The sequence below is a fragment of the Rhamphochromis sp. 'chilingali' genome (genome assembly GCF_963969265.1).
Source record: "Rhamphochromis sp. 'chilingali' genome assembly, chromosome: 22".
Taxonomy (NCBI): domain Eukaryota; kingdom Metazoa; phylum Chordata; class Actinopteri; order Cichliformes; family Cichlidae; genus Rhamphochromis; species Rhamphochromis sp. 'chilingali'.
This window is the reverse complement of record NC_137950.1, coordinates 14,138,390-14,162,589: the sequence shown is the minus strand read 5'-3', so window position 1 is coordinate 14,162,589 and position 24,200 is coordinate 14,138,390. Positions and strand designations below refer to the sequence as shown.

General features: G+C 44.9%; 2 protein-coding genes across 4 annotated transcripts; both read right to left on the bottom strand.

The window, feature by feature from the left end:
* Positions 1–11: 11 nt before the first annotated feature.
* irf3 (interferon regulatory factor 3) lies at positions 12–6,465 on the bottom strand. Of its 3 annotated transcripts, none has more exons than XM_080872086.1 (11): positions 6,244–6,465; positions 4,643–4,809; positions 4,285–4,456; positions 3,872–3,945; positions 3,692–3,752; positions 3,521–3,589; positions 3,157–3,402; positions 2,838–2,928; positions 1,906–2,192; positions 1,696–1,820; positions 15–1,202 (listed from the first exon to the last, which is right to left on the bottom strand). In XM_080872086.1, exons 2-11 carry the CDS (start codon positions 4,805–4,807, stop codon positions 1,092–1,094), a joined length of 1,401 nt encoding a protein of 466 aa, XP_080728212.1. In that variant the 5' UTR covers positions 4,808–4,809; positions 6,244–6,465; the 3' UTR covers positions 15–1,091. The 3 variants fall into 3 exon arrangements, with proteins under 3 accessions (XP_080728214.1, XP_080728212.1, XP_080728213.1); XM_080872087.1 differs by having other exon boundaries at positions 17–1,202; positions 3,521–3,586; XM_080872088.1 differs by lacking the exon at positions 4,643–4,809 and having other exon boundaries at positions 12–1,202.
* A 628-nt stretch (positions 6,466–7,093) lies between these two features.
* Positions 7,094–23,163, bottom strand: prr12a (proline rich 12a). Its single transcript, XM_080874022.1, has 15 exons — positions 21,786–23,163; positions 19,762–19,919; positions 19,104–19,265; positions 14,084–18,822; positions 13,391–13,618; positions 12,540–13,239; positions 11,909–12,435; positions 11,658–11,774; positions 11,339–11,472; positions 10,611–11,092; positions 10,383–10,502; positions 9,813–9,910; positions 8,875–9,006; positions 8,457–8,552; positions 7,094–8,361 (listed from the first exon to the last, which is right to left on the bottom strand). Exons 1-15 carry the CDS (start codon positions 21,866–21,868, stop codon positions 8,227–8,229), a joined length of 7,911 nt encoding a protein of 2,636 aa, XP_080730148.1. The 5' UTR covers positions 21,869–23,163; the 3' UTR covers positions 7,094–8,226.
* Between the last annotated feature and the right edge of the window lie 1,037 nt (positions 23,164–24,200).

The window sequence follows — 24,200 nt, the reverse complement described above, 5'->3', positions numbered from 1 at the left end:
AGTTTGTTCAGTTTATCGATATTACTTTGTAAACATTTCACTTGTACAGGTCATCAGTGGAAAAGATGTGTTGTGTCTCTATGGGTGGTGTGAAAAGACAGAGCGATGTAGTTCTCGACCAAACAGAGTCGTGCTGAGAGAGAATAAATTCAAGAAAGGATATTTAAAAAAAGAAAAACCTAGACAAAAAAACCAAAGGTAATTTCACACTTCTTCTTCTTTTGACTCAGACTGGCAGCGTAGAGCAGCAATACAGTTACGTGTGACATCGCAATGGTGAAAAGGCCATTTTGATCATGTAGTAGATTCAGCAGAGGAATGCTACCCATTAATGTTTCAATAAAGTTTTCAAAACAAATAATCTCCGGTATCGATCAGTGTGGTTATCTGCACAGCACGCTGATGTGTCGTAGCACATGACATCTGCTGAGGTGTATGTTCCTCATATTAAGCTAATAATGTCAAAAAAGCTCCAGATGCTCTGGCTACATCTGCACTGCTAAAATCAGCTTGTATATTTATTTTTATCTGTGGCTCTGTTGTATTCAAGGCACTAATGCCAATTTCACTTTGTTGTATTACACTTTAGCAGGGGGTTTGTTACCAGGTTGCACTTGTTCACCCCTTAACACATTAATTTCACGGCATTAGGCCGATTATTATAACAAATAAGTTCATGAGCAGGAAAACTTGCAGCTTATGGGTGGTGTTTCACTTTGACTGCCATTAAGACTCAGTTTAAAAGAGGAAAAGTGAAGCTTAAAAAGAGGAGGAGGGCACAAAATGTTAAATGAGTGAAAGTCATGTCTCTTTACCTGAGTGACATCAGCTCATTACTGTAAAAATGTGATCTTGATTTTCAGTAACAACCCTGATCATGTCCCTGTGACTTGTTTTAAAATCCTAAGATAGAAATCAGTGCACACTTAGTCTCCATACAGTATAAGTCAGACCGTTTGATCCCGGGTGAAGTACAAACCAACACAGTACCAGTGTCATTATTAAACATTATTCACAAACATAACTGAGATGTTTTAAGAAGCCAAGATTAAAAATCTCAAATTACTAAAACAGCCACCGCTTCCAAATGTTCAGTACTCCATCATCTCCTCCAGGGACATCTGCAGCTCTACAGACTTCAGGGAAGAGGCGCCGTTTTCAACAGCCATGTTCTTGAGTAACTCCATCGAAGTCAGGCACACCTGAGCGGAGAAAATAAATAAGGAGCGGGAGTCAGGCGCGAGTGCAAAGGCGACGCGTTTGAGCTCGACGGTAGCAGTGAAATCAGAGAAAGGTCGAGCAATGAGACGCGTCAAGCTGGTTTCTTTGAGAAACTTTTTATATAAAGCTTTTGATTTCTCAGTGTGCCGTCCTGTGTGGAGGCTGAGGAGAAGGACGAAAAGAAAAAAAAGCTTTTACACCTGAAGGATCAGCTGTCAGCGCCGGTATTCAGGCTTTGTTCCCTTTGTGCTGTTAATCAATACTGAGGCAAAATTGCCTCTTCAAAAGTGCTGCTGAGTACGGCTCCCTCCTCGTGAGAGGGCAATTTTAGAGGTTGATCGCTCATGAAATTTAATACAAGTTTGTGCAGCAGAAAGGGGGAAAAAATCTCTGCCTATTTGAAATACTGCTTAGAGGTCTGTGAGAGCACAGCACTGTATGCATGTTTTAAATAATTTCAGAAAGTTTCCTCACCTCCACTGCGATGAGTTTTTTCTCCAAAGGCCTGCATTGTGGGTCAGGCCACTTTTCCCCAATACAGAAGAACAGGGAGCAGGGAGCGCACTCTTTAGCATTCCCCTCAATGAAGTCCTTTATTCCTAAGCAGACAGGAGACGATACATAAAAAACTGTACCTAAAGCCACTAAATTCACAAAAGCTCCAAAATAATTCCTCTTACCTACCTCGCACAAAGTCCGTGAACTTGTAAAGAACCTGAGGATGTTTAGAAATCTCTTGGGGTTGTCTGCTCTGGTCAAATTTGCAGAAGCTCCAGAAAGCTTTGCTTTCCCCCCGTCGCTGGCTGTAGACCACTTGGCCCGACACGCCAACCTCCAAGCCATCACCCAGCATGTCCAGAATCCGCTGGGTGAGGCTGGCTTGGTTTTGATCCACCATGGCTCCGGGACTTGGCAGGGAGACTATAGTGAGGCCTGACTCACGATCCAAAACTGTCCCATTGAGATCAGTACTGATGTGAATACAAGCATTTCTATATTTCAGTTATCGGAGAAAATCGCTGAGTTTAAAACAGTCACATTTGCTAGAGGCTGTTTTGTGTTTTTTTTAATCAAAGATATCAGCAATGAAAAATCCTGCAATATATAAACTATAATTAGTTATAAGTTAAACAGACCACGTTATATTCAGTATTGCTGTTTTCACTGCAGTTGTTGCACTGATGCTAAGTTGAAACACAGCAGTATGGTTACAGAAGTAAACAGTGCATAACGACAATAAAGATTGTTGAATCTTGAACTTTGAAGGCAAAAATTGCATACTGTGATTTTAGAGATTACATTTTCAGTCCTTATTCTAAGCTCTGTTCCCTCAAAATGCTTTGCCTGGTGAAGGGGAACTTGGCTGAATAAATAAATCATTACATTTAAAAAAATTACTGAGCTTTAGAGGTGGGAGGATTTCTTTTCTCTTTTTTTTAAAGGAAAGACAAAGTGGTACTCATGCCTTCATGCTAATGTAAACTCCTGATCTCAGATAGAAAAAACAGTAGCATCTCCCTCAGTTTGTCCCTCTAGGAACGAGAATAAGGAAGCAAGTTTTACAGTATATTTGAACTGGAACTGCTGAGCATTTGTCGCGTTCATTTTGATGTTACCTGTAGACCAAGCGCACTCCAGCCTCATTCTCAACCATCTGCTCCAAAACCTTCACCCCTCTGTAGTACACAGATATCTTGAATTGAGTCCCTGTGGATTCAGAGACAGTGGAAGTGTATGAGGAAAGGTGCTTACAGTTCCACTCTGTCCCTGCTATTCACATTGTCAGGGCGCTTTGTATATAAGTCCCTGTTAAACACGTTCCATTTGAATACTGTGTGTGCTGGATGTCATTTCAGAGTGTCTGTGTAAAAATCCCCATTTGTCTGATACAGCAGCATAGCATCCCACCCCCACCCACCCCCTTCTCCAACTTACTGAAATTATCTCCATCGCTGGTCTTTTGCATTGTCTGTAGGAACTGTGCCGCCAACTGCTCATCATAGGCCCCTCCCTCAGCTCCCCCAATTGGATGTGCTGGTTGCTCAGGCAACCCAGCTTCAGTAACTGCACCCTCATACATTACTGGATACTGCTGTTGCCCAGGCAACGAGTGTCCACCAATCGCAACCTGATTCTGCAGCTGCTGTTGCTCGGGAGGAGGCTCAAAGCCTGCGGTGCCCTCTGTGGAAAAGTTGGAGAAACTGAACCAGCTTGTAGAAAAGTACCTCAGATACTCTTTGTTTTCTGCTCTGACTGCAGCAGCGAGGAGGAAAATGATAAGCAGAGCTGATAAGCCTACCTGCTTCAGGGCTGATGTTCATTCCTCTGAGACACTCCTGGAGAATATCCGGGCTGGCAGCAGATTCTGCTGGCAGATATGGACCAGACACATTCAGATGGCGATTGTCGCTAATAAGCGCCAGACTAATGTTCCCCTTCTAAATCCAATGAAAAAGGCAATTGCTCTCACCCAAAAACACAGCGCCTTCTGGAAGTAAGAGACATCCTTCTAAACACTGGATGTCCTGGGTCTGGGATAACACCGACACACATCTTATTCACTTACATCAATACCCAGCATTTCAGCAATACCTCTTTTTTGTTGCCATCTGTCCTCTTACAGGTAAACAATCCAACAGAGCAGTCTCACCTCTTGAATGGAAATGCCCAGATCTGCAAACAAATCAGCCCCATCTTGCTCCTGGGATCCAGCACAAGAGTTAGCTTCAGGAGTGAAAACATGCATTTTTTTTTATTTTCTGAGAAACATGTCTAGTTAGAGATACAGAGACATGAGTGTATGCAAAATGTGCTGCACGGACAGACAGGAACTGAGCATGCGGTGCAAAACTGCATTATCAGATTTAAATTGCAAATGCAATATGAAGTTGATTGATTGCAGTTATAAAATGAGTAAAAAGCAGAACATCCTGCTGATCTTTTTTTTCTGTGCATTTTGAGTGCCAAACAGCAGAGTTTTTTGAAATAAGCAAACAATTTCTTTGAATTGAATTTGCTTTCTATCCACTGTAGTTAAGATCCAAATGGTCAGCGGGTCCTCACCTTTTGACGTTGACTCGTCCGGCCACTGAAAGACTTTATGGGGGTTAGCGGCATCATTCTTGTTGTCATCCACCATTTTGAAGCCTTTAGCTCGTAGGGCGCTGCGGAAGTTCCTCTTCCAGACTGAGGGGTCTCCATTAGCCCGGCCGCTGCCGCTCACCTCCGCCCAGGCCTGCGGGGCAAAACCAGGATGAAAGCCGGAAGAAACTCCTGATGTGAACAGACTAAAGACTAACAAAGAACGGATTAGTGGACAAAGAATGAGATAAGCAGAAGATGGACGGATAGCTGATATCAAATTCATGCTCATGACTGGTTTCTATTAGATTGTCATGTCATGTCAGCCCTTGATGGCTACCTTAAAGATGAGAATGTCAGTGTTAGAGGAGTCCTGTCTCAAAGCGTGTTTCCACGGGATGCAGAACTTTGTTTGCTCTGGGTTTGTCCACTGGACACCAGGATACTTGTTGCTGTTAATCTGTTCCTGCAGCCACGGGATGAGCAGTGGTTTCGAATGAGCCATTTCTACAATAAGACAAAATATAACGTGCATCACTGCCTGACGTACAGCTTACTGATCCTGTACTCTTTTGCTATCATACGAACAATCACTTGGATGTGATGTAGGCTATTCCTTCATTCAGGCAGTTCATTAAAATAGCTCGTCTGTACTGGAGGTTAGAGCTATATAATTATTTATATACAGACAAATTTAATAGCCCACCAATCATAAAAAGAAGAAAACAAACAAAAAAATAATAATGAGGAAATCTCTCAAAAACTGACTCATATTTATTTAGTAAACAACAAACTGAATTCACGTTTTTATATCCAAATTTGAATTGGCACACTGGTCCTCTCTGAGAAGTCAGAAATTAATAAAGCATAAAAAACACAAGTCATTTTTCATTCAGGAATGAAAGTAAATAACTGTAATTTTGCATCTTAATCCAAAAATAATAATTTACTGTCCTACTTTTGCTGCTTTCTTTTGTAAAACAGTACATTTTAAAAATCATACATAAGAACAATTTATATTATTACAGTAAAAATATGATTTTGATTAAAGAGCGCAGACTTGTTGATGAAATTTACAGAAATATAAAAAAAAATACATATATTGGTAATTACCAGTATTTTGGCATAAACCTTACATTGAGTAGTGCTCTAACAAATTTGTCAAGAACAGTATATTCATATTTATTTATAATAAATTTTCTTGTTTAGATTATGCATTCATTTGAACTATATTTCCATGCTTGCCTGCAGATGGTGCTATTTAGTCACATCTCATGCAACAACAGCAAAAAAAGTAATCTATAACTGACACTATTATATTAGCATTAGTGAGTTAACAGAAAAAAGGGGCCAAGTTAAATGAAGGTTTCATTTAGACGATCAAATATGCATTAGATTATCAAAAGTTTAAGAAGAAACCTGAGCACGAACATCCGGATGTCAGGAAAGCTGTCGTGCAGCTGGGACGATTACAGGTTTTTATTGCCAATTTTCAATTGCATGAAAGAGGAAGCGGGCACATAGACAACAGCTGTTCAGCAACAGTAGAAACGGTTTCATTATAAAGATTAATTAACTAATTAACGACATAACTTACGATAATATAAAATAGTATTAAAGTGTAGTAATACTAAACACTGTGTTTATAATGTATTAAAGTGTAATGTAATATATGGAAGTATTTATATAATCCTAAAAATCTTCCACACAGCATTTATTTTCACAATAACAGTTATTTAGACTGGTCTTGTTGTTTAACTGTCGTCAAAGTAGAGCATAAGCGGTTCTTACAGCTGCCTGAACCAAAGATATTCAAGTGCAAACACTCCAGGATCGAAAACGAGTACAGTCTTTGAACGATGCTGTAGTCATAGTAGTAACCTTTGTATTAATGCCACTCTGGGACAGCGGTGCCAGCGCTAACAACAAAAACTCTCCCACCTTCAGTGCTGACGTTTCAGTCGGTGCAGGTGAGGGTTGACTTCAAAGTCAGAGCGTTTCCCGGGTGCAGAAATCAGTACAGTGACGGCTGTACGGTAGCTGTGTGTCGTGTCACCTGAAGCTGTGCTCCAAACTGTCACATACCGTCCCCGCCGCAGATACTTTAAACACTGCCCTGAGTGCGGCTGCTTTCCGGCTAACAAGCCTTTCTCGGGAAACTCCGAGTTCACGGTTTCGTTTTCCAGATGTGACGTCAGCAATGGGTTCATACCAGCTGGTCCCGCTAGGAGGGGTTACACACACACACACACACACACACACACTCTCATTGGCATAATGCACATCTAATCCCTCTGAGGTAAACAATTAAGACAAATGGAAATACCCTGCTTTGAAAATTAATGTCTTTATGGAAAGTACATCGGTTGAAAAATGTTTACCTGGGTGAACTGCAACAGGGAAACTTCTGTCCTTTTTGCTTTAATGTGTCAAAACAGCCAAGTTGGACTAGAAGTTGAGCACATTTTTGTGTAAACTGGGACTTTCATTTTAAACATAAGAGCCACCCAAACAGACCTTCCTCTTAAGGTCTCAATAAGTTGAGATGTCCCTGCTAAAATGGATGGACACACACACACACACACACACACACACTATATACACCTGCGTGTGTGTGTATATATAGGAAAATGAAACCATTTGTTCTTTGCAGCTTTTATTTGTTTCTCAAATACAGGAGAGTTAATGTACAGAAGGACAAAGAATTTCATCAAGAACTGTACAGTATTTACACATCTTTGTTTTCCTTTTTTTATGGAAAATTAGATTGTTTTCAAAATAAGTCATAGTATGCACAAACATCAAAATGATAAAAATGAAATGCCTATCTCATGTTTAAATATTCCTCGTTTATACTCCTCCTTCCCACGTGGGAGATGGACAGTTTACTTCTTTTTCTTTGCACCTGCATGAATGATGATTGAACTGAAGCACAACAATGTAAAGAGTCAAATAGAGTCTCCTTATTTTCCCCGTCCTTTTTTTTTTTTTTTTTCCTTTTGCTGTTATTTTACACCCACTGTATTTGATACATGTCTGTCTCAACGTCTGGTCTTTTTTGGATAGAGGGGAAGACGACTTGGATATGTGGGTTATGATTGTATACTGAACCTGTGGAAAACAACTCTTAATAAAAAAAACAAAAACCCAAAAAACAAAAAAAGCATTTAAGGGCAGCAAACCAGCACTTGTGAGAGCTTAAGTTAAAAACCTCCTCATATAAATAATAAAAATGTGTTTATATATTATCACACAGCTGACTGGTGCTGCCCTTCACATAGCACAGAATGAGAGATAGCGATAGAGAGAGAGCGTTTATTAACACATTTCAGGTTTCTGTCTGCCGACGAGTGAGTCTGCTTGCGGCGCACGCAGTTTTTAAAAAGCATCCTCGCCCTCCTCTAATCTTTTCAAAAGCCAACAGCTGATGTTAGTCTTTTCAAAAAATAATTTATGTAAAAACTAAGCGGTAATAGTTTCTCTTTGAGCTATTGTCTTTATGACACACAGTTAACAGGATGTCAGTGGCTCCCACGTTGACTTGGCGATCCTCCTCTTTGTCCTTCCACCTTGCCTCTCTCCCTTTTTTTTTTTTCCCGTAAAACAATCAGTTTCCTCCTGACCCTTTGGTGCCCCGTGACCACGAGTGGGGGTCCCCTTCTCACAAAGTAAGACATTTCTTTAATCATTGATCAACAACAAGAAAACAAAAACAAACAAATTAAAAAAAAAAAACAAAACAAAAAAAAAAAAAAACAGGCCAGTGTCCGAGGTCACGTCAACAGACCCTCTCGTGTTCATCAAGGGCCTTAGAGATTTGAAGAGGGGAGGGGGAGGGGGCTGTACAGTAGGATCCATCTCTTTCCTTTTTTGTTTTCAAATACTCTTACTTTAATTCACTGTCTGTGTCTTTATGTGGCTGAATCAGGCTTTGGTGCTGAGCGTGAGCAGCTCGATGAAGGAGCTGAAGAGGCTGTCCAGCCAGTTCTGGTTGGCCATGCACTGCTGCACCACTTCCTCTTGGCCCGGGTCCTCAGCTGCCTGCTCAATGGTGTTGGTCTGGGAGAATGGGATGGAAGGAGAGACAATTGTAACCAAACCAAACACATGGAAGTAGAAGCTTCAAAATGAGCAGAAACAATATGGTTTCTTACCTCTTTCTTGCACTGTAAGAAGGTGTGGTATTTATAATGATGCAGGGAGTGGTAGAGACTGTAGATCCGATAAGACTCGGCTGACAATTTAAGGTCCTATTAAAAAGAACTCGGATTATTGCTGGAGTCAATTTTAGTGAGATTATTTATGGAAAAAAAAAAAAGTAAAGTAAAACTAAGTGTTGCTGTTCTGGGTTTGGAAACTTGCAACAGGTGTTTGTGTCCACCTACCACCCTTCACAGTAATGATTAATTCTGTCAGTGTAGTGATTTCAGTGACTACCGTGGTTCAAGGCTTTTTTGTGATTGACAAAATTTACAGTCACACAAAATTTCACAGAACTGTGCACAGATGTACTGCTGTACGCTGGGATTTCTAACTATTCATAGCGCTTAGCAAACACAAAATAATGCACACCTGTGGTTTAGGCAGGGTCTTCTTGACTCTGTTGAGGGTCTTGCGGTTGTAAGCATCACCGCTTAGCCGGACCCTCACCACTCCTGAATCCAGGGGGTCTACAATTATCTGGGGGTAAGCATGCAGGACCTCCTGTAGAGAGAGGGGCAATGAGGAACAGCCACAAAACAGTCACACACAAAACACCAGTGTCCTCGAGTTCAAGGATCATTTCATTTACCTGCAGGCATCCTGTTACAGGGTCTACCAAGGTTATCAGTTGGCTAAACCATTGTATTCAACTAATACAAAAATAAATACTATACTTTTGAAATAAAAATTAAACTAAAATATTAGTTAAGAAAATAGTGTCAGTTATCTGTTAGTCTAGTGGTTTTCAAACGTCCTCCATACAATAATAATTAAAAATCTGGATATGAATTGGTTAAAAATATTTAAAAAAAATTTATGCAGATTTAACAGCTTTTTAAGCTCAAACAAGTAAACAACTTCATGTCAAGTCAAGCATGAGATCCATCCACCAGTTTTAACCACCTTGTCACCCTTAAGGCATCCGTCATTAAATTTGCATCCTCTCATTTCCATAAACAAAAACAGGTTTTTTCCTCATTCCAATCTTCTTATTATGACAAACTAATGTTTTGGTGTGTTGTGGCAACCTTCTGCAATCTGAGTCTTGGGTGAACAAAAGTAGCACAGGAAGCAGAAATGGCATTATTGTAAGCTAGAGGTGACTAACATGATATAAGATCCATCCAGAAGAAAATGAAATACCTTTTAAGACACTTTGACTTTGTGTAAAGTGTAAATAGGTTTCTTCCAACACAAACATCAGCATATTTTACAGGCGGTAAAACAGAGCAGTGTAAAATACTTTTATTACCTTCTATTATGTGAGCCAGAGGGACAGAAAAATAAGCAGCACATTCACAGATTACCTGGTGTTGAGAGCTCATGCTGACTCTCCTCAACAACCTCCTCTTCTGTTCGCTAAGGATGCTGTCAATCTTCCTCATCGGAGGGAGGTAGAGCTCATCTGATGGCCAATCAATGTAAAAGACGTTTCATTAGTCATCATTCATGTAGCTGCCAATCATTTTAATGCCAGCAGCAAACTGAAAGCAGCTCTCCCTGGCTGCAGTTCTTCATGCACTCCCAGGGCTTCCCCCCCTAACCTGTCACAACTGGTTTATCTGGACTGCTCATAAACTCATAACGTGTGGGCTGTTTGTCCAGCCGGAGGCTTCGACCTAAAACCTGGCAGCTGATACTTGACAGAAACGGTGATGTTTACTCAACCTGCCCAAACTTTCTGCTTATGAAAATACCTCCATCCAGTTGTTTCAATGCAGATATTTAAGCTAGAGAAAAGTGAGCTACCAGACAGGCTAACCCAGTTAGAGCAGAGATTTTCTCACTTAATAATTGCATCTGATAATTATTTCTTTATTTTCCAGTTAACATAAAACTGGTAATTATGTTGAGAAGGATGTGTGCGCGGTTCTCACCGTCTGTGTCCTCCAGAGCTTGGATCATGTCAGGGTCCAGGGCCGTGCTCACCAGCATCTCCACGTAACTCCTGAACATCTCCCTCATGGCACGGTTGTTCACTCCACCTTTCACTGGCACTGTGAGTGAGAACCAGTTTTAAACGGAGTCTTCTACCATCACACTAATTAAAATATGAAAAACCCCAAAACAAACACATCTACAGTGAAAGAATTGAAGGGTCTCACTTTCATTTTCGCTAGCTGCCTCGTCCGATGAGTCTGAGTCAGATGATGAAGGTACTTCCTTCAGCCACTTCTTCCTCTTCTTGGGCGGCGGCTCTGCCTTCACCTTGGCTGGCTTGGACTTGGGTGGTCGCTCGGCCTTTTCCTTCTCCTTCCTCTCCACCACTTTCCTGTCTTCCTTCGTCCTACCTCGCTCCGCTGCACGTTTCTCCGCTTTCTCCTGCTGCGACTGCACCCGCTTCTCCTTTTCCCTCTCTTTCTCTGTGTCCCGGTTTTTCTCCTTCTCCTCAGCTTTAGTCACAGCAGCTGAGAGCTCTTTCCTCTCTCGTGGTTCTTTTGTCGTCGTCGTGGTTGTTGTGGTCGCCGTTCTTGTTTTCTCTTTCTGTTCACGCTGGACTGGTGGAGCCACTCTCTCCTCTTTCTCCACTACTCTTGATGGCACCTGAGTGGCAGGAGGGGACGCCATTCTGGGGAGGGACTGACGTCTGTAGGATGAGGAAATCAATTTTATTTAGTACAACACAGTATAACATTGAGGGGTTTTTACTCATCCTGTCCTCAATTGTTAAAAAGTCCAGAAAAACGGTGATGATTCGATCATCAACAACCAGCTTCTGTAGATGCATTTCCCTAATATCTGAAATGATTGGATGGTAGTCGCATCATTGATCTACTCTAGTTTGTTTCAAATTCTTTATGGGCATTGGTTTCAGCATGAAGAACATTCTTACCTGAGAGCAGGTGTGGCTCTGCGCCACGGTCTCCTGGAGCACACTCTGACATAGTCCTTTTTGTTGACATTCTCCAGAAACTTGACATATATTCGCTGATAGCGCCTCTTAGCATCTCCAAAGTATCCAAGATACTGAGCCAGAAAAGGAAGAACAATTTTTAGTTCCATTAAATTTGAAGATGATATAACAATACAGACAGGCGTAAAGCCTGTATATCATACACTGCATTATTTTATGATATTATGGCTAGAACACTAAAGAGCATATAAACAGACTTGTTTGAAGGTACATTAGCGAGGGCGTGGGGTGAACTCACATTGCTTGTGGCACAGAACTGTCTCTGCCCATCTTTGATCTCTGGGCTGAACTTCTGCAGCAGGGCTTTCTGCACCCTCCAGATGGGTGGAGGCTCACGGCCAGTCTGCAGGGCCAGCTGTATCCAAACACACAATCAGTTATTTTACTGTATTTAAAACTCTACTGATGCCTTCGTAGCCACATAAAGATTAATATATAGGTTAGAAAAAAAAAATTTTTTTTTAAAAATTCACAGATTCATATAAATACCTTGAGTGTTCGAATGTCCTCCACACGCACCACAAACTCATCCCTTTCTCTAAAGATGCCCTCCCCTCCACTCTCACTCTCATCCTCCTCGCTCTCTCCAACAATGGCAGCATCTTCTTGCTTTTGAGCAAGATGCAGCGAGGTGATCTTAGGAGCTGGGGGCTCTTCTGGAGAGGCGGGGGACTCGGGAGATGGCATGGGAGACTCCTTCTGAGCTACAGAAGGAGGAGGGGAGACTGGAGCTGGAGTAGGGGCTGAAGCAGGAGGAGGGGGAGGAGGAGGGGTGGCAGGCTGTGGGATAGTAGCCAGTGTGGGAGGTGCAGGTGGGGGGGAAGGAGGTGTGGGAGCGACAGGGCTCGGAGGCTGGGAGTCCTCCTGCTCTTGTTGTTCTTCTGCTGGAGGCAGGGGTGAGGGGAGCGAGAGAGGAGGGAGGGGAGAGTGAGAAGGAGACGAGGATGAAGCAGGAGATGGAGGAACAGAGGGAGGTTCAGGAGTTGTGGGTTCTGGAGGAATCTCAGGGAGAGGAGCTGGAAGGAAGGAGGGACAAGAAATTCAATACCATTAATTCTTTTAACAAACACATTAAAGGAATTTCTAAACTAAATTTCTAAAAGGCAACTCCCACTCTTACCATCAAGCTTTGGTGCACCCAGGGTCTCCAGCTGTGGTTCCTCCGTCATATCACTCTCTTCATCGCCACCGGTGCTTCTCTCCTCTTCATTCTCTTCCTCCTCCTCCTCTTCTTCCTCCTTATTCTCATTCATGTCTACATCTTCTGGCTGAAGGACATCTGGTTCGTTGGATTGGGGCTGGGTGTGGGGGGTGTGCATGGCAGGCTGTGGGCTAAGCGTCGGGGGCTGCATTGCGGGTGTAAGAGGGCCTTGACTTGGTTGATTTTGAGACTGGGGAGGCGGTAGCGGGGGCTGGATGTTTGATGTCAGCTGAGGAGTGTCATACAAAGCAGAAATTGCTGAGGAGATGCTCTTCTGGAGGTCCTGGTTCTTTCCCACTGAGTCCTCCTCATCGGAGGAGAAAGAGGGCAAAGTCTCCAGATTCCTCTTTAGCTCATCTTCTAAACGCTTGGGGCTGGGGCAGTTGCCCAAAGCCAGACCTCCATTACCTTCACCATCCCCGAATGGGGGCGGTGGTGGTGGTGGAGGTGGTGCAGGAGACAGTGAGCGTAGTCCTCCTGATTTACAGGGTGAAGTTTCACCATTGTCAGGTTCCATTCCCGGTGAGATGTCCAAGCCTGGATGTCTCTTTCCCGTTTTCAGGAAATCCAGAAATGAAGCAACAAAACCAGCCTTGGACTCAGAGTCCTTCTCATCCCCCTAAAAGAAAGACAAAACAAGAACCTCTAATTCAGATCAAATACAAAAACTATCGAGCCACAAAGTCAAATTATTTTCATTTAAATTCAGCCTGAGCAATTTTCAACATTTTCTTCTTCACACAGCGAAAATGAAATCCTGTAGCTGTTACCCTTTCCTCCAGCCCCTCGTCATCCACTCCTTCACCCATCATCTGGCTTTTCTGTTTGATCTTGTCCTGACTTCTGGTGCTTTCAGTGCTGCAGGGAGGTCCGGGACTTAAACCAAGTGAGGGAGCAGAGCCAACTGAGCCGTCTGACAAAGCAGGGTCCGTGCCAGACAGAGAATCTGTCCTCAGCAAAGCATCAGAGGAGGACAGAGTACCAATGGGTAACTTGATCTGAAAATAAAAAGAGAATAAACCTCATATTAATTGTATTTTTGCATGAATGTAAAGGCGTAGTTGGCAAAAATCTAGAAACCTAAGATAAATTAATTTTAAATTTAAGAAATAATCAGTTATAATAACTAGGAAAAAAATGGAGGACAGTGACTAATAATGAAACAGAGACAGAGAGGGAAAAAAAACAAAAAAACAAAACACAAACAGCAACCTTCAGCTGGCTCACGACTCCAATAAGAAGCATCCACACACAGGTAACACTCCCTGCTATCACATCAGTAAATCTGCGTTATTTAAAGTCAGGGCTTATATGTGAACCCCTTCTTTTATATGGGATTTTACAGTGACCACCATCAGACCACAATAAAAAAACAAAACAAACAAAAAAACCCAAAAAACTAGTGTTTGCTTTGTACTTTTATCAGCGTCAAACCTGCCTTTTCCTGGCAGAATCCCACTGACCTTGAGAGGTGGAATTGGCTCATGCTGCTGCTGTTGCTGCTGCTGTGGCTGGTGATGGAGCTGCTGTGGCGGCTGCTGCTGCTGATGGAGGTGATGGTGGTGCATCTGATCCGGCTCCTTCCCGCTCATTTCTATATACATATCCTCCCTTCTTCCTCCTCTGCCTCGGCTTCCACGGCCCCTACCCCTCCCTCGCCCCTCTACGCTGAATCCCCCTCCTACTGTCATTCCACCCATCTCCCCCATCATCCCTCTTGGAGTGTACGGCTCAGGCATAGGACGGATGCGGGGTCTCCCTCTTGGCCTTGGAGGACCCTCTCTTTTGGGCCTAGTGGGCTTTCGGCCTCTCTTCTTGGGTCCTTCTGGAGGCAGGAGTGTGTGTGAACCCATAGTCGAGTAGCCAGAGGAGTGGTAGAAATCAATGTCACCCATTAAAGGGCTGAGAGAGCCACTTCCTCCTCCTCCTTTTCTGCAGCTGGACACCAAATCCGGCAACAAGTCCGGGAGTCTCCGGCTATTCAGCCGGATGTCAGCTGGCTGATCGGCTTTATCCTCATCGTCTTCAAACTCGTACTCTTGAGCATAACTTTTCTTAGGCAGTGTGTTGGGGTCCCTGCGCTCCTTTAACAGGTGGAAAGAGCTAGACTTAAGGAGCTTCTTGGGACGAGATGAGCAAAAAATGGGAGACTGGAGACCTCCAGAACCAGGTCCCGCGTTAGTTCCTCCAGGCCCTGAGGACATTTTAGCTCCAGAATTGTTGGGACCAGCTGTATTGGAGGTCATACCCATCGCTGGGGCCTGTGACTGTATCAAACCTAGCTGCTCAGTGTTGACAGTTGAAGGCAGCTCATGTGTTTTAAGGGAGTCTAGATCCAGGGTCATGGTGTTGTTGGAAGGTTCATCCAAGCCATGACAGTAAGGTTCATAACCCTGGTCTCCACCATGATGACCCATTATGTCATAACTTGGGCCACTGCTTCCCCCTGCTCCACCTGCACTCTGTCCCGCTTTCAGTGCATCCATTCCTTCTTGCCCGGTGTGGCTTTCATTCATCTCTTCCTGCCCTGGTCCTGCACCACCAGCACAGCTAGACTTGTAGTCCTCTGCGCAAAACATGTCCTCCATTCCTGGAAAAAAGGAGCGGTCTTCATCCTGAAGCAGGGAGTCTGGGAAGCAGATAGACGTTAAAGGTACAAAGCGGTTACTTTGCTGATTCTGGTCTGCTTTCTCCACGGGGCTGACCGTGTCAAACTGGTGCTGTTCTGAGCGCTGCTGGTCCAGCTGGCTCTGCTGAGGGGTGAGCTGGGCTGAGAGCGGCTGCTGTGGGTCAGGCTGAGGCTGCGAGAGGGCCGAAGCAGAAGGTGGGGGTATATGATGAGGGTGAGGAGGCTGCTGAGGGTGGGGCTGTGTATGTGGGTGGTGAGAGTGGGTTTGTTGGTGTTGCGAGGACGGATGCTGCTGCTGCTGCGCGTGGTGCTGGGAAAGGTGATGCATGTGAGACGGGGTCGATAAGCCGATGTCAGGCTCCGTAAGGAAGGAGTGGAGTTCAGAGGCTGAATGCTGCTGCGAGTGGTGGGTTTGGGGAGGCTGATGGTGGGGCGCATGCTGCCTCTGCTGCTCTTGCTGCTGTTGTCGGTGGCGCTCGCCACTCGCTCCGCTCCTTCCTGCGCTGCCCGGTCCGCCACGTCTGTCTTCTGCAACTGCGACGTCTGTGCTGGAGGTTTGGGAGAGGGAGCGCTCCAGCATGTCCAGGGAAGAGACCACAGAGCTTTGTTTGACCTGGCTCTGCTCGTGCTGATGTGGCGGGGGCCCGTGGTTGTAGTGAGCCGCTGCTACCTCCAAAGCTTGGGACTGCAGCTGAAGCTGGAGCTGGGTGGCTTGGGACTGAGACTGAGGCTGGTGTTTACTCGAGCCAAGTCTCCCACCAGTATTATCCATTACAGCTTGTTGTTGGCTAATAGAGTGCTGCTGCTGCTGGGGGAGAGAGTCCATTTTATGGTGCTGCTGATGCTGTGAATGAGAGTCAATTTTGTGGTGCTGCTGATGTTGGTGGGAGTCCATCTTCTGGTGCTGTTGGTGCTGAGGATGGGAGTCCATTTTGTGATGCTGTTGGTGTTGCCGATGAGAGTCCATCTTGTGGTGCTGTGGATGGGGCTCCATCTTGTTGCGGGTGGTGTGAGACAACACCGACTGGAGCAGATGTGGTGGCTGACGAGACTGATCGGTGGGAGAGTCCATCAGGGACGCAGCAGCTTGAGACTGGGAATGCTGCTGTTGGATCTCAGGTGTTTTCCGTGGATAAGGGATTTCTGCACGCTCCTGTGGCTTCTTCTGGAGCTCCATTTGGGTGTGTGGTGGTATCTGCGAGTGTGAGGACACATGTTGAGTGTGTGAGGAGTGCTGGGGAGCGAGGGAGTGCTGAGTGTATGGGTCGCCCCGGCCATAGTGGACTACGGAGCCTAAGTTATCATGGTGATGGAGGTGGGAGTGTACTTGTTCAGCGCTGCCTCTCCCACCGCTGCTCCTGCTGCTTCCCACGGAGCGCTCGTTCCTTTGCTGCTGCTGCTGTTGATGGTGGTGTTGTTGATGTTGCTGCTGTTGTTTCTTCAGTGACATCTCCAGCTGGCTATCCAGCCCTGAGATGGACCCTCCAGAACCTGCATTTCCTACTCCAGCAGTGGTTGTGGCACTGTGGGTACGTATGACACTCTGAGGGTGGTACCTCTCCTCAGGAGTCTTACTCATGTCATAGCTCATCCCTTTGCCTGAATCAGTGGTTGGGGGCACTGACTGGGGCTGAGGCTGTGTTTGTTGAGATGTCTGCTGGGGCTGTTGTTGAGGATGGTGATGAGCAGCCTGAGGAGCAGGGCTCGCTTGGGCTTGCAACAGATGTTGGATCAAGAACTCATCATCGTCATCTACTTCCTCTTGAGATCTCTGAGAACCCACGCCTAGCATAGAAGTGTCCGCCTTCGTCTTGGAGGAGGTGGAGTGATACGACTGAGGTTGGGAGCTGGGACCTCTGGTGTCAGGGAAGCCTTGTGGGGAGGCTAAGAAAGTCGGGGAGAGAACTGAGGAAATGTATTTATTTGAGCCTGGTCCTCCTGGAGATTGAGTAGGGCAGTTGGGTACTGGTGAGTGCAACCCTGGACGGATGATGCCAGAGTTGCCTGATGGAGAGGGGCTGGAGTCTGGGATATGGTAAGACGCACCTCCACTACCTCCTCCACCTCTCTCATTGGTGAGACCATTTCCTGCTCCTCCCCCTGACCCAGAGTTTCCACTTCCTGTGCCACTGCTGCTTCCTCCCCCAGATGCTCCACTGCCTGACGAACCACTTGACCTTAGAAGGGCAGGTGAGTGGCCTGGGGCTCCATAGCCTAGCGATGGGCTTCCAGCTCCACCCAGAGAGGATGGAAGTGATCCATAAGCAGAGTCAGTTCCATATAGATCAGTGGAATAAGACTGGCTTCGTCCTCCCAGACTTCCATAGCCTTTCCCTCCAGTACCTGAGCTCAAGTCTTGAGCTTGTGGTGAACTAAAGCCTCCGTAGGACTGAGCCAGGTGAGATGTGGGGGGTTGATTAGGGGAATATGACTGTGTTTGTTGCTGCGGTGGGGTCTGACCAGTTAGAGCAGATGTGGGGGTCTTCACTGGGGGGACAGGAGAGCCATAGCCTGAGAGGCAGGATTTTGGAAGAGATTGGGGAGCTGATGTAGAGGTGGCAGGAGGCTGCTGCTGAGGGGCTGGAGGAGGCGGAGCTGGCTGAGGGGGTGGCTGTTGCCTGGAAGGGGCTGCACTGGAAGTGGAGGTGGGAATCGAGTTGGAAGGATGAGCCCCAGAGGTGGCAGAAGAGGAAGAGGAGGAAGAGGAGGTGGATGAAGCCGAAGGGGGAGTGTGAGGAGTTCTGGAAGATGATGCAGAACTGCCAGAAGAATAGCCACTGCTTGAGCTGCTTTTGGTACCTTTCCCAGCTGAGGAGGAAGAGGAGGAGGAGGAAGAGGAGGAATAGGGAGGCTGATTAATTGACCGATACTGCTCAGTGCGGGAGGTGGGCTTGTGGTCAGATGAGGGGCTCTGGTCTCCCAACGGACTGCAAGAAAGTCCGGCATGCCTGTGATGGGTGGCGATCTGCTGGTACCCAGGCCCTGAACAGCCGAGGTAGTGCTGAAGAGAGTGGGCAGCAGAGGACGAGAGCTGCGACTGAGCTGGCGTGGGGCGCTGGTAGTGTTTGATAACGCTGTCCTGCCGAGGCACGGCCCTCTCCTGAGCAGAGTTAGACTGGGACTGAGACTGAGGCTGGGGCTGGGCTGAGGGAAAGACTGACGGATTATACAGCTGGGAGGACTGATCCTGTAGCTGTGACGACAGCAAGTTGAACTGGTGTGACTGCAGGTGCCTGGCAGAGGACGCTTGGGCTGATGTGGCACCTGTGGGATCCTGACTGCCCCTGTAAGCAGCTGCAGCAGCACCCTGTGAGGACAGGAGTCTATCAAATCCCAGACTTGACTGAGATGGGGCTTTTATGTGTATTAGGGGGTCATGTGGGGAGAGCAGACCATTGGATGTTGGACTGAAAGTGGGTGTGTCCTGGAGGGAAAGGGAGGCACCAGGGAATGAACGGCTGGAGAAGGAAGCCGGATGCTGATAGGCTGATAGAGCTGAGGAGGAGGGAAAAGAGCCAGAGCCAGGAAGGGCTCCCGAGATGAATAGTTCAGGAGGAGCAGGCGTGTGCATCGCTGTTAAGAAGAGGAAGACATTGCAAAATTACTCAGTAACCTTCAAGCTATCATTTCAAAATCTGACATAAATTAATTAGTAAAACAAAAAAGAGGATTTAAAATTAATCAAGTCAAAGGGAAAACTATAGACAAGTACAATAAATATTTGATAAAACACACATAGTCACACACTCAGAATAATAATGATGGGCAAACATTGGGCGTTTTTTTAAATGTCATATTGACTGCGGGGCCTGTTTGAATGTCAGCACATCAGGGAAGATCTAACATAGCCCCACCTGTTTGCCAGGATGGCGTGCGGAACTGGGATAGTAGGGAGGAGGCAGAGGGCGGAGGCTGGGGACCCCGGGACTCCAGGGCTGAGATCAGATTCATGACAGAGGCATCGGGAGCAGAGGGGCTGGCGTGGTGGAGGCCAGTATCAAACAGCCCAGACAAACCTTTAGAAAAGAAAGGCAGAACAATGAAACATTTATTCACTGATTAAGATCAAGATTGGTTGATTGATCATTTTTATTAATTAATTAATAAAAATTATCAATCAACCAATCAATTTAACAAAAAAAAAAAAAAAAAAAAAAAAAAAAAGCCAGTTGCTCAGATGTACGTAAAGTAAGAAAATTAGGTTTAACTTCTCAAGAGGTTTATTTGGCAAACCTGATGTAAAGCAAAGAATATAAAAGGGAACTGTAGAAGTTCCAGCTGTATCTAAAAAAATACACAACTCATAAGCCATTGGAAAAAAAAAAAAAAAAAAAAAAAAAAAACGTATGAGAATGAGCACAAGCTTCAACATCCAAGGGTTTGACTCATCCAAGCGATAATGTGCACATTTTTCAATGACAATAATCTGCCAGGGCCTGTATGGACAGACACAATAATTCATTGCCAGGGCCCCTTATGGTGGTGACATGGAAGGTATGACATTTATCTTACCCAAACTCCGTCCAGCTGCTCCCCAAGCTCCGCCTTGGCCAGAGCTCCCTGGGTGGTGATTGGTGGCATAGCCCTGCAGAGGGTGAGGGGTGGCGTAAGCTTGCCGGTGAAGGAGCTCAGACTCTGGGTGGGATGATCTGGAACTCCCATATACAAGACTGGGAAGACATGGGAGTAGAGAGGATGGGTGAGGAGGGGTTGTGAACTGTCAGTAATTTCACTCATATGAGAATTTATGAAAACATAATCTGTTCTCACAACGTGACCCATGAGGAAACACTTCCTGATCTGGGGTCTACCTTTTAAAAACACACATCTAATATGCAGGTCGCTCATTTAATGAATGATGTTACATCCAGCCCTACTCATTAGGGGCATACCCTTAATATCTTCACGCTTCTTGGACGTGATCTACAGGTGTAAAGCAAATCTCTGATAAGCATTGGATTACAGAATTGTTCATTACATCCAAATGTATTAAACCATATGCAAATGTTTAAAACCAGCTGTATACATGCTATGCAAAAATAAAAGAACAGCTAATTTGCAATTATTATAATGAAATCAGAAGACACGCTCATTGCATAATTTGTAATTTCCCCAATCTAAATCAACTCCCTGCTTAAATCTTAAAAGCTTCCACTGGCAGTACTGTGCTTTACAAAAGAGAGATGAAATGCGTGGCTGCCTGGCTAACCAGATGACATGCTAACATTTTGTGCTGCTGTTAGCACCGCCTAGCAGAGCACAGCAGCTATGGTAGAAATGCAGATACTAGGCCCAAACTGCAAGGCCAGCCTTGCATTTACATAAAGCATGTGTAATCAACGCGTGGAAGTGCGCCGAGTGAAAAATACAGTTTCCTTACTGAGCACCAAAGACAACTGATTAATATGCTTGTAAGCACTGATTATGATGATGGAGCTAACAGCTGGATGGTGCAAGCCGACGCAAATGCATGCTAAGCTGCATGCAAACATCAGCAACTAGCTAGGTTTGTTTCATCAAATATTATTCCCCGAGGGACCGCGAAGGCTTTCGAGTGTGATCCGGCTGCTACATCTGGGTTTAAATATCACACATGTGCATCTATACATGAGGCAATGACGTTTGCATGCACAGGCCTCGATACACATCCCTGCAACAGAGCGCTAGCTCTCAGGGCTAATCAAAGCTAAAAAAGACAGGCATTCTTACAGGGTCCAGCCGATTTTTACTACCACCAAATGCATTCACCCTTGGCCTAATTTTATTGAAATTTACTATTCAGGCAAACGACAAGCTGCATGTTTGACACAAGAGTGAATGTGGGGCAATTTATTATGCAAATGAACCCAAATCATCCAAAATTAAAAAAAACAAAACAAAACAAAAAACCCCACAATTTGGATCATGCTTGGCGAAAAAGACAGCCAAAACCTCAATTATGATTGTTGCGTTAGCCTTGTGTGAATAATTTCCTTCCCCATTTTTTCGCCTCTTTAAGATGTGGTTATTTAAGAAATCTTTAATTAAATGCATCCTCTCGTTAATATGCATCAGTTCATCTTGTTGATGTCTGTTCGGGGGTGCTGCTGGAATGGCTTTGCTGCGTCTGCACTCTTTCCCAGATCCTATCAATCCAATGAATTTCTATCCATCTATCGGGGGTTTGTGTCCAGGCCTGCACACAGGGAACAATAATTCCTATGGATACTCCAGACATCCTCCTCCTCCCCCCCACCACCATCACCACCACCACCACTACCTCCTCCACCCTGCCAGGTCTACCTAAAAAACCCACGTCTGTCAATCACATTCAGTTCATTTCCCCTACCTTTCCTTTCTCCACCCCGCCCACCCCCACGACACACACTCATCCATTCCTGTTTATAATATTATTACTATGCAACTGTTTGGATGACAATGCATTACACATAATAGCAAGGCATGGGGCTATACGTGAATGGCGACAATTTGTTTACATGGGTCACACCGTGCAAAGTAGCACTAATGCATGCACATTGTCTGAATCCAATGCATACCTTGCTTTTGCCGTTCTCTCGTAACTCCATCCTGCTCCTGCGCCCAAATCACCGAATCCTGTTCCCGGGTAATTTCTATCCATTTATGTGGTGTACAGTGTGTGCGATGAGGATGAAAGCAACGAGAACGTCGCAGGGCAGGTTACGGAAAAAAAAATCCAGTCTCTCACGTTCTCGTTTTCAGACTATTTTCCCCGGTTTCATAAGCAAGTCCTCAGGAGTGGAAAACAGCATATTGAAAGAGAAATGGAGGGGAGGAGGAGAAAGCTGGATGAAAAAAAGGGGGGGTCTACGGGGTTATAATCCAACCACCTCCAAAAAAGCCAGTCTTTCTCCTATTCCTACGCCTTTCACATTTATCATTTCCACGAATGCAGATTTAGTCTGAAACCAGTCACGGTCATGATGAAGATGCCGCGGATTTGGCCGGCGATGGGCGAAATGCTGATAAACATTTGACTTGAATGCGTCCTTTTTCCACCGTCTCTCCTCCCCTTTTCTTTCGGCTAGTTTTGGCTAGGCTGCTAGCACGAGAAAAGATTGCAATCGACAAGCCACGTTGGTAGCAATCAGCCCCAGTAGACGAGCAAAGAAATCCACAATTTGAAAACCTCTTCCCCCTTTTTTTCCTCCCTTGCATGCAAAATCGTTCCCACCCCCCTTTCGGAGCAGAGCTGTTGAGCTAGCAGCAGATGCTAGCTGTCAGTAACGACGCATCAAAATAAAACGGGGCTGCTTTTATTTCCCCAAATGCTCGCTCCCCATATTTCTCTTTTGGTACATACAAGTAAAAGCGACGACGAGGTTGCTCACGAGAGAAAAAAATCCACCAGAGCACGAAAAACCTTAAAGCCCAAACGAGGAAGTGTAAAGAAAGCAGGCCGCGTTTTAATATTTTTTACTCATTTTCCTCCGGAGACGCCATTTTTGAAGGCGGCTGGCCGCTTGTCCGTCCTCCCTCTCCCCCTTTCTGTGTCTCCGCCGAGACTCACTCACTGTCTGCGGTGACCTCCATTCACGCTTTTCAGTTTGCCAACTAGCCCTGCTCAAATTCTAGATTTTTTTGTTACCTTTCTGAACCTTTACGTATCAATTTACACAAAATAGTCACCTGCTCGCAGCGAATGCTGCGATTTGCTTAGACGCGTTCGAGTGCAACAAAAAAATCCCTGTAATTATCAGATTTACGGGCCTCCATCAGTTACTTTACACATTCGCATTCGCATCCAAAATGTCCAGCTACTTTGAGGTACAGAGGCATTTCCTGCTTCCAACGAGATGCTTCATGAAATAATTTAATTAAGCTGCAGATTGTCTCTAATCATTTAAACTCTAAGTACCGTCTTCCTTCCATAATCTTTATCATGCCAAGATCTGTTTAGATCTTTCTTTTTTTCTTGCTAATCTTATTATTTGGAGAACCTGTCTGCCAGACCCCACAATGCACATATTCTTTTACACCAGCAGATGGCACACTGGATTCTACAGTCATTATAAAGTAGGAGGGTTCAGTGGCGCTGAGACACAGGTTCACGCTCTTGAGCACGGCTTCGTGAGATACTTTAATTGGCTTGATTATCATAATAACTTGCCATTGTCTCCAAACGCTGCCCACATCCACCGAGATGCAACCAAGATGAGGTATTAGCGAAGTTACACAAAAGGTGAACGGGCTTTTAAATGAATCACTGCCGAATGTAGATGTGGACCCCTTTGTGTGCCCATGATGCACACGCTCTGGAGGCCTATTTGTGCAGGTTATTATTCACATTATTGTGTGAATATGGATGTTTGTTGCCCTCTAGTGGCCAAGTTAAATATAACCACATACTGTAAATACCGCTTAAAAGCACAGGTGGCAAATATCACCAATGTTTTGTCATGCCCTCTTTTATCTGTAGATGCAAAGAGGACACATCATGCTGGTACCTATTCTGTTATGTTGAAAGCTGTATCCTGTGACACTGTGAAATTAACTGTAACACCAAATGATGGGATGCTGATTTTTGGGGGGAAATCAGCGGGAAGTGGGGGGAAAGGCATCATAATCAGTTATTCTTGGACTGTGTGGGCCAATAAGATTTATATCTATATCTGATTTCTATCAATCAAATGCATAATTTTGGTTAAGAAGCTGCTCTGGGGAACTATTCCTATTATTCCCTGTATTTTTCCTTAGTTTTAATAATTATTATGATGAGAGTCTGTAAAATCTTACATTATGACTATGACTACTAAATAACTTTCAAAATTCCCATATGTTGCCATTGTGGGTTATAGTTTGTCGAAGAAACAGCTGAGTGCGTATGATGTCAGATTTCTTAAATTATGTGTGCGTGTGAAAAATGTTGTCAAGATGAGTTAAAAGAAAAAACTGTTTTGTTTTTTTTTACTTTGGGTAGCATTAAAAACACT

What these genes read in the sequence shown, in the direction of transcription:
- irf3 (XM_080872086.1), bottom strand. Translation starts at nt 4,807, where the DNA reads ATGGCTCATTCGAAACCACTGCTCATCCCGTGGCTGCAGGAACAGATT. An exon ending in GTTCACGGACTTTGTGCGAG is followed by an intron (nt 1,821 to 1,905) that starts GTAGGTAAGAGG and finishes CTGTCTGCTTAG; the next exon opens with GAATAAAGGACTTCATTGAG. An exon ending in AAAAACTCATCGCAGTGGAG is followed by an intron (nt 1,203 to 1,695) that starts GTGAGGAAACTT and finishes TTCTCCGCTCAG; the next exon opens with GTGTGCCTGACTTCGATGGA.
- prr12a (XM_080874022.1), bottom strand. Translation starts at nt 21,868, where the DNA reads ATGGATAGAAATTACCCGGGAACAGGATTCGGTGATTTGGGCGCAGGA. An exon ending in AGCAGCTGGACGGAGTTTGG is followed by an intron (nt 19,266 to 19,761) that starts GTAAGATAAATG and finishes TCTTTTCTAAAG; the next exon opens with GTTTGTCTGGGCTGTTTGAT. An exon ending in GGGTGCACCAAAGCTTGATG is followed by an intron (nt 12,436 to 12,539) that starts GTAAGAGTGGGA and finishes CCTTCCTTCCAG; the next exon opens with CTCCTCTCCCTGAGATTCCT.